The sequence below is a fragment of the Haemaphysalis longicornis genome, unplaced genomic scaffold (genome assembly GCF_048455015.1).
Source record: "Haemaphysalis longicornis isolate Haplotype H1 unplaced genomic scaffold, Haemaphysalis longicornis Haplotype H1 scaffold_10, whole genome shotgun sequence".
Lineage (NCBI taxonomy): Eukaryota > Metazoa > Arthropoda > Arachnida > Ixodida > Ixodidae > Haemaphysalis > Haemaphysalis longicornis.
The window spans coordinates 41,484,406-41,504,157 of NW_027526204.1; the positions used below are offsets into that span (position 1 = coordinate 41,484,406).

General features: G+C 47.8%; 1 protein-coding gene across 3 annotated transcripts in view; it reads left to right on the forward strand.

Moving 5' to 3' along the window:
* LOC144158403 (agrin-like) overlaps positions 1-19,752 on the forward strand; it is a 289,317-nt gene that overhangs the window by 206,905 nt on the left and 62,660 nt on the right. For all 3 annotated transcript variants that reach the window (XM_077689275.1, XM_077689274.1, XM_077689276.1), the window contains exon 3: positions 18,071-18,307. In XM_077689275.1, coding sequence (XP_077545401.1) covers positions 18,071-18,307 — 237 coding nt within the window. The remainder of the gene's footprint in view (positions 1-18,070; positions 18,308-19,752) is intronic.

Genomic DNA, 19,752 nt, shown 5'->3' on the forward strand with positions numbered 1-19,752 from the left:
TCAAGTTGAACCCTTTTAGTGAGCCCCGTTGGTGAGTACCGTAAGATGCAGCTTCCATGCACTTTTTTCTTCAGGGACAATGGTAGGCTTCCATTCCTTATCTGAGAATGCCTGCCGAATGCACTCCACCCCATTCTGATCCTTCTAATTATCTCTGCCTCATGGTTGGGATCCGGTTTCACGACTAGGCCGAAGTAGACAAATTCTCTTACCATTTCCACTGCCTCGCCACCTATCTGAAACCGGTGCGTTCCCCCGAGGCTATTGAGCATTACGCTAGTTTTCTGGGTATAAATTGTTAGGCCCAGGACTCTACTCTGCTTGTCCTGGGCGGTAATCCTCAGCCTATCCCTTGAATCGTGTTTAGAAGCCCGAAATTGGCCGTAGAAATACGACCCCGTTCTCGAGTGTGAAACGTCCTTCGCACGCACAAACAAGCATCTGCCATCGACATGACCTCCTATCTCGTTTTTTTGCCTTCATCGAAAGTCAACAATGAAGATTAAGTATCCAAACGTTTTTTTTTTCTTTTTCACTGAGAAAAGCTGTGGCGAGTTTTCCTAGAAGTAACTTCGACCCGCCGCGGTGGCTCAGTGGCTAAGGCGTTGCGCTGCTGAGCACAAGGTCGCGGGTTCGATTCCCGGCCGCGGCGGCCGCTTTTCTGATGGAGGCGAAAAGCAAAAACGCCCGTGTGTACGAGATTTCGGCGCACGTTAAAGATCCCCAGGTGGTCAAAATTAATCCGGAGCCCTCCACTACGGCGCGCCTCATCGCCTGCGTTGCGTCGGCGCGTTAAACCCCCACAATCAAATCAATCAGAAGTAACTTCGAAAGTGATAAATCACCTGAGATAACCCCGATAAGTGGTGCCTTTGATTACTGAATTAGCCATCCGAAAAGTAATCCATCACATTACCGGTGACAATAAAATCTAATTCTATTACTGTCATTTAGTATTTACTCGTTTGCACCGCCTGCGCGCGCCGTCCCAGTTTCAAAGAGACGGCACGCACCCAAAGCTGTGGGTGACTGTCATTTCAGTCAATCTGATTTCCTTACCGTAAAGTAACGTCTTCCAAGAGCTCCATTACTCAATTTTCCAGAGGACGCTTCCCGCGCCTTCGTGATTTTGTATAACAACCTTTCTTGAATTTAATTAGGGCTAAAAATTACTCTGTAGAACCAGGCCTCAGTTGGCGGTGACGTTGTATTTTCAGCTATAGAATGATCGTATTTAGATAGAATAACGTGCGACGAGCGAGCGGAAAACAGAAACATGCTGCACAGTGGCAAAGCCCGCATGTGCGCATGCCATAACTGTGTGAAGTCAAGCAGACTGACGCGTCGTAGAATGTGTGTAGAAGGGTGTGGGAATGGTGGCATGCCTCGAACCAGACAGTTCCTCTGTTTCATGCATCTAGCTCTATAACCCCATTTGGCCAACAGTGCCGCTTCTTCTCAATGAGCACTTGTTTTTACGCCGCCCAAGTTGCGTCCGAACCGAAAGACACAATTTGTCCCAGATTGCCTCAATCCACCGAAACAACCACCCAGCAGCTAATGCGGGAAAGTAATTCATACACAACAGCAAAGCCATGGTATACTCAAATATATTACGCTCTTCTCTTTTCACAGATAAGTTATTGCAGCTGAGTATATTTGGCAACGACCCACGCTAAAATAAAAAAGAAGATGATGCGTTATATCGAAAATATTGAACGCACACAGAGCAGACAGCATCTCTTCCCAAAATACAGTATTATCAGAATTGACCGTATTTATGGTTTCAGTCTGCTACAGAAAATGCTCTTTTCATCAACATTCTCGATTTTCTTCTTAGCATCACTAGCTGGACTGACATACCACAGCACCGTAATAAACACACGTAATCCCGCTTTTTGGCACATACCTCATTCTGGAACAAATTATAAGTGGCAGTCGTTACCTCATATTCTCCCATTATTACTCAATAAATATCGGCATACAAAGATAGCTAACAAAAAAGAACTGTGGAGCTTTTTCACTCAGCTGGGCTGACATTTAAAGTACATAGTTTCTTTTCCATGCTGTTGATGCTTTTGCTATCCCGTACTTGTAACTCTAACATCGTAATTTAGGCATGTCTTGTGTGTTTGCTCATAATGTTTATGTTGATATTTCATTTTTCTTTGTGAATACTCCTTATACTGTACGTGTAGGCAGAATGTCGATGCACTGTTTTCTATGCACATTTTGCTAACTTGCATAGCTTGGGCTATGCTTATGTTGCGCTTGGGCTGTCCGTGGTACTTTCTTGAAAGTTTGTATGATATGCTTCTTGTGTTACTCTACATGATTAATTACTTAGAATTTGATTACACTTTCATGTGCTTGCTGCTATTGCCTTTTATGTGGTTTCCAGGGATTTGTCATGCTGCTAAGGCAGCGTTTACTCGGTAAACTACACCAGTTTCTGGGGAAAAAACTGAACTCAACTGAACTGAACCAATCTTTGCGGAAACCACCGAATTTTCACCAGAACACTACTATTAGATCTGGTTAGTGGCCGCTTACTGGGTGCACCACAAGGTTGATCTGTCGTCACTGCTTGACCACTGGAAGTGGTATGATCCGTGGAATGTAACGTCTTCCCCTCTGTCCACTTTCATTGAGCCAGGACATTCGCCATTCCGAATATTCTCTACGAGGTTAACGCCAGAGTTTTAGGGTGTGGCTGATTCCTCGCTGTTGTCTTGACTCTCCCAAGCGACCTGTCATCACAAATACTCAATACGACTCCCTGTCACCCCCACCTACTCATATGACCCATATTTTCTGTGTAATTTTCAACCGATCCCACGCCCAGTTAGAGGTCTTTCGTTGACAGAATCGCTCAACAAACATCATTGTTCCTGACCAGCCGACCTCGCCCCTTGTGACGCGAGTACCAACTGTCCTCTTAGCCCCCGCTTGCTCCATCGGCGGGAAACACACAACGTTTGCTTCGTGTTTGTTGGGCGGTCCTCATGCCGGAAGCGCACACGTGCACCCTATTCATCCTCCGCCCGCTATTTCTCAGACGGTGTTTCTTCACTTCCGAAGCCTTTCCCGGAGCCCATCCCACATCTTGGGTGCCCGCCTCTCTATCGGCAGTGCTTCGCGCAGATCCCCATAACGTAAGCGAGGAGCCATCGCTCTTTCCTGCTGCTTGGACCGCGTGTCACGCCAGCGACCCTGTGAACCCCGAACTCCTTCGCGTGGGAAAGATCGAACTCGGACGTCTGCTCCTCCCCGATCACCAGAAACACCCCTAACTTGAGAGGCCTAAGCAATGCCAGGGCACTGCTGTTGATGTCGTCAGCTGACTGGCTATATAAACATCATTCGCCGGGTTTGTATTCCTAGTTGGCTATTAAGAAGAACATAACGGCCCCTACAGCTCGTGCTCCGACAGCTTGTTGCAGGCTTCTTTCCTAGCGGGTGTTTCCACCGCGCGTCACGCACGTGGTCGCTTCGATTGGTCTTGCGAACAAACTTGGGTTACGGAAGGCGCTTACCCTGGCTTTCACTCCGCCGTTCTGATTTCGTGGCGCCCTTCCTGCCCCTTTTGTTGTTACTTTACGATCCGCTGAAGGCAGCGGAATAGAAAACGCACGTGCCGTTGTGTTATCTCTCATTTGCTTCTCACTTTTTTTCCGTCTTCGAAGGAACGACATGACAACGTATGCCTTGCTTTATCCGGAGAATTAAATGCAATACTACCGGCACATTTTCTTCTGTTGACCCGAATCGATGTTTCCATTCCAAACGCCCCGGCTGGAATCGAACCCACGTCCTTGGGCTGACCCGCACAGTGCCTTACTCACTGAACCCCTGCATTGAATCTTTTTGATTGATTGAAGGTTTACCACGCCGAAGCTTTTCCTTTGCTATCAGACGCGCGGTAGTGTAGAGGGCTCCGGATTAATGTTGACCACCTAGAAATCTTGAACGTGCGCCGAAATCTCGAACGCACGGGCGTTTTTGCATTTCGCCTCTATCAGAAAAACGGCCATCGCGGCCGGGAATCGAACCCGCGTCTTCGTGCCCAGCAGCACAATGACTAAGCCACTGAGCCACCGCGGCGGTTGTGTTGAATCTTTGACCGCACTCTAACCCGCGGCGCCTCAATGGCTAAAGCACTGTGCTACTGGGCGCGAAGGCGCGCGTTCGATTCCCGGCCGCGATGGCTGTTTTTCTGGTGGAGGCGAAAAGCAAAAACGCCCGTGCGTTCGAGATTTCGGCGCGCGTTGAAGATTTCCAGGGGGTTAACATTAACCCGGAGCCCTCCACTACGGTGCGTCTGATAGCACAGCTGCAGCTTCAACGCGATAAACCCATAAATTTGACTTTTTTTTTCTGAACATACGGTTTTGCATTTCGGAGGACGTATATTTAAAACTGACTCAAAGTTTGTAGTCCATCTTATACTCGCTTCGTACCTCCTTAGAGGTATCCCCATTGTGCTCGTCACCGTTTATCACCCTGTTAATATCCTTCACAATACCTAACTGGCACTTACAATGATGTCGATTTCACTTCTACTTTCATCGACGCGGCTTTTCCACGTCCATTTCCTGTAGAATAATTTATTACCGTATTCTACACCAGGGCGGCAACATCCTGCGCTATTGGGGAAGCGCTATTTTTGCCCGAGTACGCCTTCAAGGTATGGCTGCCCAGCGCAGTCGCATTTGCTGCACCATGCGCAGAATTTCATGTCCGTATAAAGGGAGAGACTGACCCTCTATAAATAATGAGAGGGAGAACGTGAAGGGATAAAGAAGTGAGAAATATGGAAAACTTCAAACATAAATAAGCATGCAGTTTTTTTTTTAAACTGCTAAATCGGTAAATCGGTAAAACACGAAAATAAAATGTGCCTTCACAGAAGCAGTTGAATGTTTATTGTGCATCGATACGAACTTGCACATCGCTGTTTATATTTCGTCGGTATGGCACCGTTATACGCATCAACGTTCGACACTAGATTGCACGCGCCGGAGCATTGCGTAAATCCGACTGAAACCACAGGCGCTCGCAAACCGTTCATGAGAACGAAACCGAACGGGTTGTCAGCGAATCGTTTGGTGAAGGCATGGTCCGCTGAGGAGAAAGGAGCAGCGGACTGGGTCACGAGCGCGACATCCGCAAGTCTGCTTCTCCGCAGCTTATGTTGCGCGCGTCTCATGTACACGAAGGCGCCGGCATCGAGGCGCCAACTGTCGGCGCTCATTAGCGTCATGATGCACTACTTCGCCTCGCCTCTCCTAGATGGCAGCACCATCTGCAAAAAAGGATATAAGGCGTGATTGTCATCTTATTCATGCGTCTGGACATAGTGCTGTTAGGAGCGCGTTTCGTACCTCCCATTGCGGCGAAAGAGGTTGTGGCTCGAATACCGGCGCAGCCACATCAATCGAAGTTACTCTGGCGATGTCATTTCCCTAACGGATATGACGTCAGTTAGATCTCCGTGGACCCCGGCATAAAACGTTCGTGTTAAAATAAATACTTAGGGAAGCCACATGCGCGTAGTCTACGTGGCCTTCCCCTTGCCTTAATAGTCTTAGGAACGTTGCAAAACTGCGTTTGGTCTCAGCAGACATCGAAGCCAGGTAAAGTTTGTGTATAGCTTGTGGCAGAATTATAATTATTGGTACTCGTTGTTTAATCAGAGGCAGAGTTAGCCGCCTCGTAGAATCCTTCCCCCTGGGCTCGAAAATTTTAGGGAAGGAGTTTAGAGTGTGATGGAGGTCAGGGCCGGCTGCAAGCATTGCTTTACCCATCAGTTATTTTGTTGTAGTTGTCGTCTATCAAAGTCCTTATTCTCTGGACACAGGCCGGGAAGCGAAACTGGTGTTGGGAACAACGCCGTTGGTGCGCTTGTAGCTACAATAGTGTCGACGATCTGCCGATTCATTCATGCACCCCTAAATGTTCGCGGTCCTTGCAGCACGAGCATGCCTAATCCATCTGGAACGCATGAGCAAATTGCCGCCATCTAATGCCTGCGAGGTTAGTTCAAAGGCTACCGAAAGTTAGAATGCAGTGCAAAACACCTCTTATGATGATTGATGAGGATGAAGATTGATTATGATATCGCCTTTGTGGCGGAGTGATGACGCCTCATCTTACCAAAAAAACTAGAACGAAACTAATATACCTATGTCTTACTCTCTTCGTTTAATACTAGCGCTGCTTAGGGCAGCCACAAAATCTTATTAGGCACAAAATACTTGTTTTTTTCTGTTACAGGTGGTAGCTGTCCCAGGCAATATTCCCCTCTTTGCTTTTCGTCCACAGGCATTCTAATCTTCTTTTCGTCGCCTCGACACCCTTGAAGTTAACTTCCTCTGTGCTACCCTTAAATCCTAGGGCTTCTGGAAGCCGAATATTTCTCTCATGTAGATTTGTATGGATACCCTCGCATTCTTACACCATGTGCCGCATAGTTCCTGTTTCTTTTCCGCAGACCACACATACCCCATCATTTTGTTTATACTTCCCTACAAAGCTCTTAGTTCGCAAACCACCTGCTCTAGCCTCGAAAAGCAAAGCACTGGCTTTAGCATTATTGTTGAAATTTTCCTTTCTGATGTCTAATTTCTCAGCCCTGTACATGTCTAACGAAGTTTTAGTTTCCATTTTTTCTAGCCATTTATTCGTTTCTGACTTGCCTCTTTTTTTGAGTACCTTGGATGTCTTGGATTTTCCACTGTTCTTTCCGTATTTCATCATTAGCCTTCTAGTCTTTCTTTGTCACTGCGTGTCCATGCTTTTCATGTATAGGTACCTAAAAACTTTAGCTGTCCACCTACGATGATTCATTGCTCTCAACCTCCTCTTAAAACACATTTACTCTGCGCTTCTCGAACTTCAAACGAAACCAGCCCATACCTCCCTGCACTGCTTCGTTAGTTTATTTTTCCATGGGCTCCTAAGGGGTAAGCGTTCACGGGGCACTCGCACAATGAGTGGTAGACAGTGTCAAGGTCGTGGTATCTCGGAAACTTTACGGACGGGAAGAGGTGTGGGTGAAAGTGCTGCAGTTACGTGCGATGTGAGAAGGAGTGAGTTTGTAGAGTGCGCCACATCTGCGCTTTCTCTACCGTCAGCTTGGCGTTGGGCGGGGGTAGTGTTCTGCGGGTGAAGCGGTAGTGCTGCGTGATGTCGCGGCATATAGTGAGGGCGTGCCCAGCGACCTCGAGTGCTCCCTGCTCGCCCGGAGTAGTAACACTCGGGCCTGCTCGCAAGTTCCTACGCTGGTCTGAACCCGGGTCCACAGCAGCATCACGGGCTGGTTGAGAGGTCTTCTTGGGCGACTTTCTAGCGCCAAGAGGAAGCCCCGTGAAACTGTATGATCTCGCTCGACTGAGTCCTCTGCGGCGTAAACACGAGAATTTGTTGTGGAGCTCCATTAGTATAGAAGCACGTGGTATTCTTTGAACCCTTATATGATCAAGCCGACCCGATTAAGAACCTGGAAGAGCCACCGAGCGAAACGTCAGAACTACCGGCTATGCGGCATCCGTATCCACGGGTTACAGATTTCAAGCAGGTATCAGGATAACCACAAAGACAGAACCGCGCGAAGCTGGTCTTCCAATGTAGAAAGAGCGAAAACTCCGACACGCAGGAACTGGCTGTAATCTACAAACTAGAAACAAAAGACACATAACACGTGTAGTGAATGGCCTGCCTTTCTCTCGAAAGCGGAACAACCGTAGCTCAGAGTCTTCCTCCAAGTAGGCTGGCCAGCCAGACGTGCTTCTAAAATCCTGATCAAGAAGGGGGGGTACATACACATCCTGCATAATACTTTCTTAAGGAGACAGCAGCGATGGAAGGCGCAGAGAGTACTTTTATGCGACTGTCGTATAACGGGGATCGACTAGGAGGCAGAGTTTGTGGTTCGCGCCGGCTCATTTTATCGCCGGGCACCGCAGCGTGCTGAGCTCCTCCATTACACTGATAATACAGACGATGAGTACCGAACCAGCCAATACAGCAGCGTTACCTGAGCAGAACCTAACGAAAACGCGGGCTCAGAACATCAAATGACAAGGGAAATTACAGAGGCGTACTACATAAGACGGTCTGCAGTCATCTAGTACTTCGCGTACGTGCGGTTTCTCTGCGTAAAAGAGAACTTACCTTTTTGGACGATATCCCTGCATGGCCTTACTATTTGCACACCTTGCGCGCAGGTTTTTAGTTTATTTTAGTGATTATTATAGTTTAAAACGCTTGCACCAAGTGAGTGGCAATATTACAGGCATAAAATGCCCGTGTTTTTTTTAATAAACTAGTTTTAGGTGCCAAAGCTCACTCGTATTTGCTTCGTTTAGTGCGCCCTCACGTCCTTGAGTTCAACACGGATTGTAGGGGGGCAGTTGGCACATGTCTGAACGAGAAATTGCGCGCGAAATACAGGACGACAGAACAGTACACAGACACAGCGGTGTCTGTGCGCTCTCCTGTTTTCTAGTATTTTTCGCGCTATTTTTCGCTATTTTAGTGGATCTGTGGGGAATCGTGAGCTCCTTGCCCGTTTCGTTAACTATATCGCAGTTCTTTAGCCAGCTCAGCTTGAAATGCAGCTCTCTCCCCTGTCTGTCCGTGTGTTCAGACGTCCGTATATACGATCAACCGACCGACCATCCGTCTGTCTGTCGCTCGATTCAACCACTTGCCGCTCGGCCAAAAGTTGACCGCGTATGTGCTTTCTTAGTTGGGCGATAGGTTATGCTTGTCCACACTATTCAGCACAACGAAACGTCCGACCTAACTTAGGCAAGCTCTAAGTAGATAGCCAGGAGTAATTAATATTCGTTAGATTGGTTTTTACTACAGCAAAATAAAAAGAAAACGCCTTTAAAAAGGTGTCCAAAAGAGGCGAGATAACAGCAAACACTAAAACGACATGCGCCTCGAGCTCCTCTGCGCCCGATAAAGGCTAGAAGATACGGAAGAGGGCGCGCAGGGTAGCAACAGATGGCTCGTGAGCAGTACCAAAGCAGGAAAATTGAATTTATTTGAACAGACCTTCACTGTATTCATCATGGGAGCTGCAAGAAGGGAGGGGAAGAGCGTGAAGGGTGATAGGGGAGGAGAAGAGAGAGAGCTTCGGAGCAGGGCGGCGAAGTCCATCGTCTGTCGACGACATTTGCAGCGAAGCGTGCAGATGCACGTATTATCCGTATCAACACGAAAGGGTTTGATTCCCGGATACACGAAGATTTCGCTGACGTCATATCCGTCACGGAAGTGACGCCAGTACAATGAAGCAAGCGGCCTGCAAAGGGTGCACCCCTGCACACAGCGTCTTCTTGCGGGGAAGCAACCTTTAGTACTAAACAGTACGTTATCTTTAGGGTTGTTCGTTTTTGGGTTTTATATTGCAACACGAAAGTGTTTTATGCCGGTATACACTAAGATTTCACTGACGTCATATCCATCACGGAAATGAGGCCCGTACACCTTTGCCAAAACGGCCCGCCAGCAGGACGTCGCTCGCCAAGCTCACCCACAAGGCAGCCACCGACCCTCAAATCTTGCTCAGCTGCAGTTTTCGCTGAACATTTCACTTTCGTGTTTTACTGAATCCTAGGACAGAGGAATCAACCACAGTTTTTTTTTTTTTTTTGGCAAAACGTTTACTACTATTATTTTCATAACGACACTGCTCGTGTATGGCCCTTTGGAGGATCAATAACGCTGCAAAAGGAAATAAAATGGCACCTCTTCACTGAACCAGTCAGATAATTTTGAAAGAATTGAGCTCGGTCATTTGTCTGCCGGCTTAAATACGGCGGCGCTTGTTGCATGGGAGGGAGCGACGAGTAGCTTCAGGTAATCGACGCAGGGAAAGTGATGCTATGGGGAAATGGAACCACCGCTGCAAGCGGAAAACTGGTTTGAGATTCACCCAATGCTCGTACCAAATCTATGTGGGTAGCATGTCAGGCATATCGTCCAAGAGAAAAGGCAGCGTTGATTGGCCGGTACACGACATACACGGGAAGTGTAATCACGGGTTGACAGGAAATCAGTCGTTCGCTTGAAACAATATATTCGTACTGTTTTCACACACCGTAAATATTGAAGCGTCGTAGAGCTGGTAACCTATAGCGTGGTGCGTGCAGTTGAGCCGCCACTTTTGAAAGGCGAAAGTTTTCCCATGACGGCTGTCGTTCGGCGGCAGTGGAATAGTCAATCAGGTGCGTAAGAAAGGGGCCGACAGACCGCCATGCTCAAACATTTCCCTTCTAGTCGGATGCGTGGTGGTTGTTTAGGATCCCGAATATCATCCCCTACACTTAATAATCTTCAACAAGTGTTGTCTTCAGATGTTCCGTGAATTAATTGAACTGCTATTTATAGTGCTTTTAAAAAACGTACAGCAATGGACACTACTTCGAAGAATTACTATTGTAATGAAGATTGCTTGAAGTGCTCTCCCCGTCCAATCCCTCTTCACCGACCAATCAATTACTGAATGAGCATGTAGCACGGATCGACGGCTGTCATCACCGGTGCGTGATCGCGCGGCAGGAGTCGAATCCTCTGGCTGGTTCACCTTGGACGGCTTTGCCTCTTGATCCCGCTCCAGCGGACTCTGTCTTCCTTCCAATAAACCCCTTTGCACTATACTGTTTTGCGATGCTTTTGAAACTTGCAGTTTGTACCAATTTAATCCATTTGCTTTATAAAGGGGTTTAACTAGCGGTCACAGCATGAGCTCTCGGTTACGCCATAGTTTCTATTCGTGGTGTGGAGCATGAGATTTTTGTGAAATTCGTAGAATCGCGCCTTTGTTCCCTGCGTCCTTCGGTGCTAAAAATCTTACTCACTTGAAGGCTCGAAGTTTCTGAGTATTTAAAACGGAACGAATTTTGAGCGCCGAGTGTCCTGGGGCTGTGGTTTCCCGTCGCAGTGTGATTTTCTGGCCCAAGGGTGACACCGGTTGGCGTAAAGGCGTACTAAAGATGTATTCGTTACGGCACATTCATTGCGTTAATCAGTGTGCTGATCACGACCATTGGGAGCGTAACAATCGACCCTAGAGTAATCAGTGCTGACATCAGCGATTATTCATCAATTAGCATATTTTGCAAAGTGCTATCCGCAAATCAGAGTAGCCTAGCGTGGTCTTTCCCAGCTGCTATCGGCGCAAAGTGCGCATAGGATGACCCGAATAGATACCATCTTATCGCCTGAAGTGCCATGAATAATAGCAGACAGCAGTTGCTCCCTGATGGACTAAAAGTGGATTCTGCACTTGTTTGCCGGTGGAGTCTTGAAATGGAGGAAGAGCTCTATTTATTGAGTACTTGCCGTTCGGAACTGATACGGTGTAAGCTGGGCAAATGCATTCTTCTTTCCGGTCTGGCCGGTTACAACCAAGTCGTTTTATATGCATAGGTGCTCGCGGACGGCTGTTAAGCAAAGCTCTAAACGGAAGGTACTCGCCATGTGGTCATGGGAACTTTGTCAGTAGCAATTTTATCAATGTGAAACGTCGGCTGGCTACATTCACAGCAGAGTGCGATACCAGTGCAGGAGGTGGAGGTTGAAGGATTTCAACAGGAATGCGAAGCAGACGGTGAGGGTAGAGGAGGGGGTTGGATCGTCTAATAGCCCAATGAATTCAACCGAACGTCAGTAAGCAATTTGTGAGTCCTCCGAATTCATCCCCAACTAGCGTCGCCTGTAGACGAACGGGGCAAGCTCCTCGTGTGCGGCTCCCGAATCAATGGCGTACTAATTGATAAAATAATTGACGTATACTTTGACCTTTCTTATAACGTTGGCCGACTCCTTCATTCTAACCCAATCCTATGGTTCAGTTTTACCACAATGCTCTCGGGTGACCAATCCATGCCACCAGCAAAGCGAATTATGCGAATGACATCAAAGTTCATATGTTTATTTTATGTTTCATTTTTATTGCTTTCGTCTATTCTTAATGGTCTTGCGAACCCGAAACAGCATTTTATATACTTGAGCGCGTTATAATTAATTACATTGAGCAGCCTGAAAATCGTTTCTTTCAATTTCCCGCGCTTTCAGCCCGGAAGGTGCGTATGACAGAATCCCGGCATGACTTTACCGCTTTTTGTGGACGTCAAAACACTGCGATGGCTGGTGAGGGCGTTGTTTCGACCGCGCCGCTGCCAAAGATGAACGGCTGAGTTGCCTGAAGGTGCTAGGCCTACCATTTGGCGGGAATTCACTGACCGCTTTCAATAAAAGTCCTGATGGCCACTTCTATTGCGATTCCGCGCGATATTATCGCTTCCTTTACCGTGTGTGGAAATTTATTTTTGCTAATAGTGCCTTTCTAGGTAGCGCGTATGCCTGCAGCTCTGGCTACGTGCACCCGTTTGTGAATGCGCCAGTGCCCAGTCGCCACTCGCGGGGCCGCGCGCGTGAAGTGACGTCACGAGTTTTTGACGAACGCTGGCCGCGTCACTTTTTTTTGCTACCCCTGGATGATGTCATTCTGATGTCCATTCGCTGACCTCCGCTTCGCGTGCTGTTCCGTCGGCGCGATAAATGAAATCCAATTGAAGTGTGTTCGCGGGCGAAGACAGTCGGCCGTACCAACTGAAAACCCCGACCACAAATATGCTCACTTCAACTGTGATTAAAGTTTATCTCTCTCTCTCTCTCTCTCTCTCTCTCTCTCTCTCTCTCTCTCTCTCTCTCTCTCTCTCTCTCTCTCTCTCTCTCTCTCTCTCTCTCTCTCTCTCTCTCTCTCTCTCTCTCTCTCGCGTCGCGGGCCGTTCATATTTCAGTCGGAGTATTCTGTTGAGTAAAGGAAGTGAACTGTGCAATAATATTAACGCCGAAAATTTGTATCAGTACTTCTTTAATAATGAGATTGGTGCTGCGGCTCTGCACAGTGCGGAATGCCATTCGGGCACTGCGCGGTACCACAAGGCAGAACGAACTTTTCGGTCATATCGCATGCTCCACCTCGTCATTCGCCGAACTTTCACTGGTACTGGCATATAAATACATGCCAGTACCAGTACCAGTCAGTCGAGTGCACTGTAGCGAAGTTGAACCACAAAATTCTTTTAGAGTGTAGTCCGGGCTCGATCACGAACTCTGAAAACAAATCATGCACCCCTGCGTCTAAGGACGACGATGATTGAACGCGAAACTTTTTTCTGGGGGATTAGTTGGTTGTCGTCTGAGCTTGGACTTTCACTCGTTGAGCTTTGACTTTGACTGGCAAGCAGTTTGGACTTTTGATCGCAGCGCCTTTGACTTTCACTCTTCGCCGTTTGATTTCGCACGGATAAAGCTTCGCGTCGTCGTTAGACGGACAGGTGCATAATTTGTTTCTAATTTTGCCCGTCCATGTACCCCGATTCACATCCAAACTGCTTCAGCCGGCTCGTAATGGCGCAGCAGGATAGACGTAAGCTTCATAACGCAAGGGATCTAGGTTTCATTCCGACCACCTCAAGTGTTCTAATTTTTCGTCACTTCACGCACAATTATCATCATCGTCAGAGAAAGCTGGCTTTCATTCAGTGCGTTTTGACGCCACATAGGGCACCAGCGAGACATTAAGAGCTCGCTTTAAAATATTTCCTTCCTCTGACGTGTTTCGAACTTGCCGCCTCTTCTTCGCCGAGCGAAGCAGCCATTCGTTGGACCTGCCGCTGTGGCTCAGTGGCTAAGGCATTGCGCTGCTGAGCACGAGGTCACGGGTTTGAATCCCCGCCGCGGCGGCCGCTTTTCTGATGGAGGCGAGAAGCAAAAACGTCCGTGTGTACGAGATTTCGGCGCACGTTAAAGATCCCCAGGTGGTCAAAATTAATCCTGAGCCCTCCACTACGGCGTCGGCGCTTTAAACAATCAATCAGCTATTCGTTGGATATGGTTGCGGAATTCTTTCCGTGTGCGCACAGTGCGAGGCGACGGCGCAGCTTCGCACGTTGCTGTGCACGGCGCGGTTTCTAAGCCGCACTGCATGCGTGGAGACAACTGCATAATTAGTTTTGATGGATATGTATTGCATTAAATTAAAATAGCGCGTGCAAATAAGGTAAGATTAATCACGGTACAAAATTTTCGGCCCTAAGAAATGTCAGGCAAAGAGGTAAGCGATTAGTGGATTTGAAATATTTGTTTAGCAATTTTCTCGTTTTTTTTTTTTTTACAGTGCAGCTGTTTATGCCTAGAGTTCTGCAGATTTTTTGTTTGGGGAAGTAGAAACTCCCGAGGCTCTGCGCGAGGCGCTCATGTGGGCGCGCTTTTTTTATTATTGTGCGCTTGTTTGTTTGTTTGTTTGTTTGTTTGTTTGTTTGTTTGTTTGTTTGTTTGTTTGTTTGTTTGTTTGTTTGAGTTTAATTGGGTCCGCGTTTGCATTAAAAGGTACCTCTAACATTCGGCGCTGTACAACCGGCATCGGCCACATCTAGAAACTCACGCTCGCACCGCCCTCCCTTTGCGTCGTTCCAAACGCTTCCGCCATGCCGTTGTGGCGGGTACGTCGAAATGTCAGGCATGTTGGTTTTGTCCGGCTCTTTTGGACAAGGGTGATACAACGTCCCCCAAGGAAGCTGTATATAAAACCAGATAGACCAGACCTTTAGTGAGGGTGTGTGCGGTGACAACCGATCAAGGTGACAACCGATGAAGACAGAAAGTGAGCTTGTGCCTTTGTTCAAAATTCTGTGTCGCTTGAGCTTCGTTGGTCATCCACCTTCACAGAGTGGAATAGACCACGACTCTGTTATCACAAATTTATCTGCTTGAGATTGATGACCAGCTGGATGCAGGTTCCGAGGCCCGGTTTTCCGCATGTACAATTGGAGCCTTTGTTTGAATCTGTCATGCAAGTGAAGCGCCCCTTTCTCAAATGGGCACGCTGATTGTTCGCCTAATTAGTGTCAGCGTTTCTGCGAAAGGTGTCAGGGTATAGTCCTTGCTGCCAAAAGTTGGCGTGGGTCGTTACAGATGCTGTTCGAAGGTAATCGTGCATCCTGACTTGAGTTGGACAAGTTGGCAAATGCACACGTACTCTGGCTCATTTTCGCGTTCTTCTAAATGTACGTAGCAACAGCAAGTTCGCCAAATAAATTGGGAGATATCGGATGCCACAAAAAAACAGCATGATGCTTTCTGCTGAAGTAAGGTCAGCGAAGTCTAAAGTTCTTAACAAAACGGCTGGTTTGACTCTTTTTCACCGGTATGTTTGGTAGAATGTTAACCATAATAGCGCTCCAAGGGGAGGTAGTTCGTGCACCTTGAGAAATGGCAAAGCTAGGTGGAAGCGGAGCCGTTAAAAGAACACAACACAGGATCTGTGGTGGCGCAAGACAGCAAAACCCATTCATCTGCGGCTTAGATCGATTTGGCTGTCGGCCCAGGCAGCTAGCCAGCTGACGTACTGCTGAATGCGGCTTGTATGCATTGCCGCAACGTGTCATTTGTCGGTGGCTGCGCGCGAAGGCCGGCGTAATTCTCTTTTCCCTTTTCGCCCCCGTCTTTTCCCCTTGGGGCGCAATTAATTCTCTTCCTCCCCTTTTCGCCGCCTATCTGCGGCACCTTGAGTCTAAGCCTTTATTTCTCCCCTTTCTACCGTGTCTTTCTCTGCCGCGACATTCGCGGGGAAAAAAAATAAACGCCCCGAAGACCGGCCATAAATCTCACTCAGCCATAAAACTGGCGAAGCTTGCTCGTGGAGGATAACAGGATAGTGTAGCGCCGGTACAATTCTCTTCCATTCCAGGCTTGTTTACGGGGTTGTTATTAAGCACATGACATGACGGCTCCGCTGGTTTACGTGCCCGAATGCAGCGCGTGGTACGGGAATTTTCTTTCAAGGTGCCCTGCAACACGTACCGTCCACTACTTGCAATGTATTTTGGGCTACAGTCTATCGTCCCAGCAATCTCCACCGTCAAGAATTCTGAAAATCCGTTTACTATCACCGAAACTGCGCGCGATGAGATATCGCGCATAATTGTTCCCTCTTCAGCTCGCCCGCGGACAACGCGACGAAAGCTGCGCGCTCACTTCCGGAAAGGGGGGCGGTATGGTGCTAGGGGCGGCTCGCTGCGTTCTCTTCGGCGGCCTTAATATATCCCATGCCGGGGAGTTTTCTCCTTATTTCCGCAACGTGGAGGGGTTTATTTCCGGTCTGGTGCCACAAAAAAGCAGGCATGGCCGCCTGCTTGCGAGCGCGCGCGCGCTCGGGATGGTAGGGCGTTTTTGAAGCAATAAACGTTTGTTGTAGAGTGGTCTCGTTGCAAGGGGAGTATTGAGTTCGTCACTCCAAGTCCGCGCGCACTCAAAACACAAAAGGAACACCACAACTGTGCCTACAGGTTCAAGCATAGAAGAGGTAGGTACATAGCGCCGACGACGGCGGATCGTCAGAGGAAATGCGAGAAATAAGCCGCGAAGTTGACCAGGGACAGCCAATAGGACAGCCACGGCCCAAATGACGTCGCTTAGGCCATGCCAGGGGTGCATAATGAGGAAAATCGGAGAGGGCGGTTCGTTTTTACGCGTCTTTCACAGCGATTTGCGCGCTCATCGCTTCACTCGCACGCGTAATATTTGTCTCTCGTATTCCTGGCAGTGTAATCTAAACGTCGCGCAGATTTACTTGCACTGCTCAAAGAGTGTTGCAGGGTCCCTTTAAGGCCTATCACTCAATTGTTGCTGTGATGAACTCCACTGCGAAATTTCGTGTGTGTGCTTTGAAATTCGTGCGTATCGCGTCACCTTCTTATTTATTTATTTATTTATTTATTTATTTATTTATTTATTTATTTATTTATTTATTTATTTATTTATTTGTTTGTTTGTTTGTTTTATTTCCCACATGTTTATGCGTGTGTTTCCTCATATGGTGTAGCAATTGCTAAGTAAAATGGCTCGGCTACCTTCGCTTTTACCATTAAATTTGTTCTCTCTATATCTCTCCTTTCTCTCCTTCGGCATTTGGTTTTGCATTAGCAGGTCATCAAAAGGGCTCGCTATTTAAACCTCGAAAATTTGGTCCGTCTACCTGTCTCTCTGTCTGTATCTCGTGCCCTCTATCCCGCTACCCAGCCAAAAGTTAAAATAACTCTGAAAGGAGAAGTTTATACAGGCAAAAAGTTTCCGAACCACTAATTCTGCAATCATTGCTTATGCTTGTCAACATTGTTCCCTCAAAAGGATAACATTACAGACATATCTGAGGTGATACGTCAAAACATTAGTGGTATTACCAAAGTTCTTTTATTTAAAAAGTACATTGCAACTTCATCTATCCACTATTACATAACAAAAATGCGACTCCGAAGCAATATTTTGACCCAAAATTACAAAAAAGCGCTCGCGTCGGACCGTAGACCTCGCAGCGGCATTCCAAGAAGTCCAACAGTAACGAAAGGTTAACATACAGCCATGATCAAAGGTTGACGGACCAGGAAAATGGCAATTTCATGTTACTTCTCTTCCGGTAGCATCCTGACAAACTGTCGTGTGCATGTGAGACGTCGCATAGTTACTGAAGTAATGAAAACTGCCGCACATAGTACCCCGGGATGCCGCGCGGCAGAGAAGTAACCCAAAATTAGCTGCTTTTGTTGTCCGTAAACTTTTGATCGTGGCTGTACAAGGCAAGGAAGCAGTGGAACACGGTAACATTGAATTGGCTAGAGAAAACCTCCACTGTTTTTATCGTAGGAGGAACGATACGACAGGGTAAGAGCGTGAGAAGTTTAGTGGAGAAAGAAGAGAGGCATTTACTTGGCAGAAGCGACCCAGGACTGCCGTATTTCGACAGCATTTGCAGCGAAGCTAGCGGATACGCGGCCAAATATTTTCGTACTTTTTTGTATGTATTTTGTCACTGCATTTACAATCAACAGTCGTCCGTGCACAGCCCTGACGTCAAAGGTTGTTCTTCTTCTTTGAAGTCCGTGTTTAAAGTGCGATACCCAAGCGCAATCCTATATACAAACGATGTTCAACCGACTATCCTGACAGCAAGCGTTAGTGAAGGCTCACGCGCTCGCTTGCTTCACAGGCTCGGCGCACCACGGCGACCAGTCATCTCCATGCTCCCGGACCACGTGTCGCTTCGGCGCCGAGTGCCACAGCGACCACGGCCAGGCGTACTGCCGCTGCCGGCTGTCGTGCGCCGACCAGCTGTTCGCGCCGGTGTGCGGCTCGGACGGCTTCACCTACTCGTCCGAGTGCCGCCTGCGAATGACCGCCTGCATCCGCCAAAAGAGGATCACCGTCAGCCGCCACGGGTCATGCGGTGAGTGCTGACGCGTCAAAACGGAGAGCACCAGTACAAGTACAGCAGGCCTTGTCACTTAAAGGGGGCATGCAGACAAAACACAAGTTTGGTTCATTCGAAAGATTGCCTCGTTAGCATCGTACTGACACCATTTTTAACGTAAACTGCGCTCAAATGAGCTATATAATTAGGGAAAAAAGCGAATGGCCTAGAGACTCACTAGCTCATTTAACGCACTAGAACATAAGGCGTCATATGCAAAGCCGTGCAATTGGCGGAGGCTGGCAAAAGCAAACGCAAGGTTGGCAGGGCTTATAAGCTTGCAGAACGAGCCATTTTCGTTTAAGTGTAATGCATATATATTTCATGGCAGTAAGAATGGTGAGTTATGAAAGCACACGTAAATACAGAAGTACCAGTGTGTATAGGTGCACAGCAGCCCGGCGCTGTGGGGTTGTCAGACGAGACTGGTCGATTGGCGTCAGCGAAATTGCCTTACGTGACCCTATTTGTCGAACATACCCTATGTTTCACGAAATGATTACTACCTACCGTAACAAACACAATCCAGGTGCAAATACGGTCAAAAACAAACCGAAGATGAATAGCGGTGCAAAGCAATATGGTGGCGCCATCTAGGAGGGATGACGGTAAACAACGCCCACTGCACCCTGAACACCGTACTAGGCTGAGCTCGCTTGAAGACTCGTACATGTGACGTCATGACAGACGTCACGAAACACACTATTTGGCGGGGGACTTAAAATTTTCACTGAAATTTATTAATATCTCAGGGAATAAACCATCCCCTGCTGTCGGAAAAGCGCTGGGGCGCTATAAAACCCCAAATCTTTCGAATAAATGAAACGTATGTTGTCCGCATGGCCCCTTTAAGCTCTCAATAAATCCGTTATGGCTTGTTTAGTGGATCCGTGGAATACGACGTAATTCAGCAATAAACAATATCCTAGCAGGAGGAGGAGGAGGAAACAACTTTATTGAGACCTGCAGATGAGACGTGGCCTAAACGTAGCGTCGGTCTGCCGCACGTCGCCTGCTACCTCTTCATGCTGAACCTCCGAAGGAGGTAGCACTTTCGTGTCGCTGGCGTTCGAGGGCAGCCAACACCTGCTGGACGGCCAGAAATTGGATGTTGTAGTCCTTGCTTCTCGCCGCGTCCATAAATTGCGGCGGGATCACTGTGGCTGCGTTGGCCTTGCTTGGATTCACTTCGCAGTTCCATAGGATATGAGCCGCAGTGGCTCTCTCCTTCTTACACAATACACAGTTATCACTTACATACACTTCAGGGCACATGTGCTTGGCTAACACCGGGGTTAATAGCGAGTTCGTTTGTAGCTGTCTAAATGTCACTGATTCTTCTCTTGTCAGCAGTGGCACGCGGTATGTCAAGAAGCCGATGGACAGATGCATAAGAGTCGCACCTGGCACCTCCTACGACA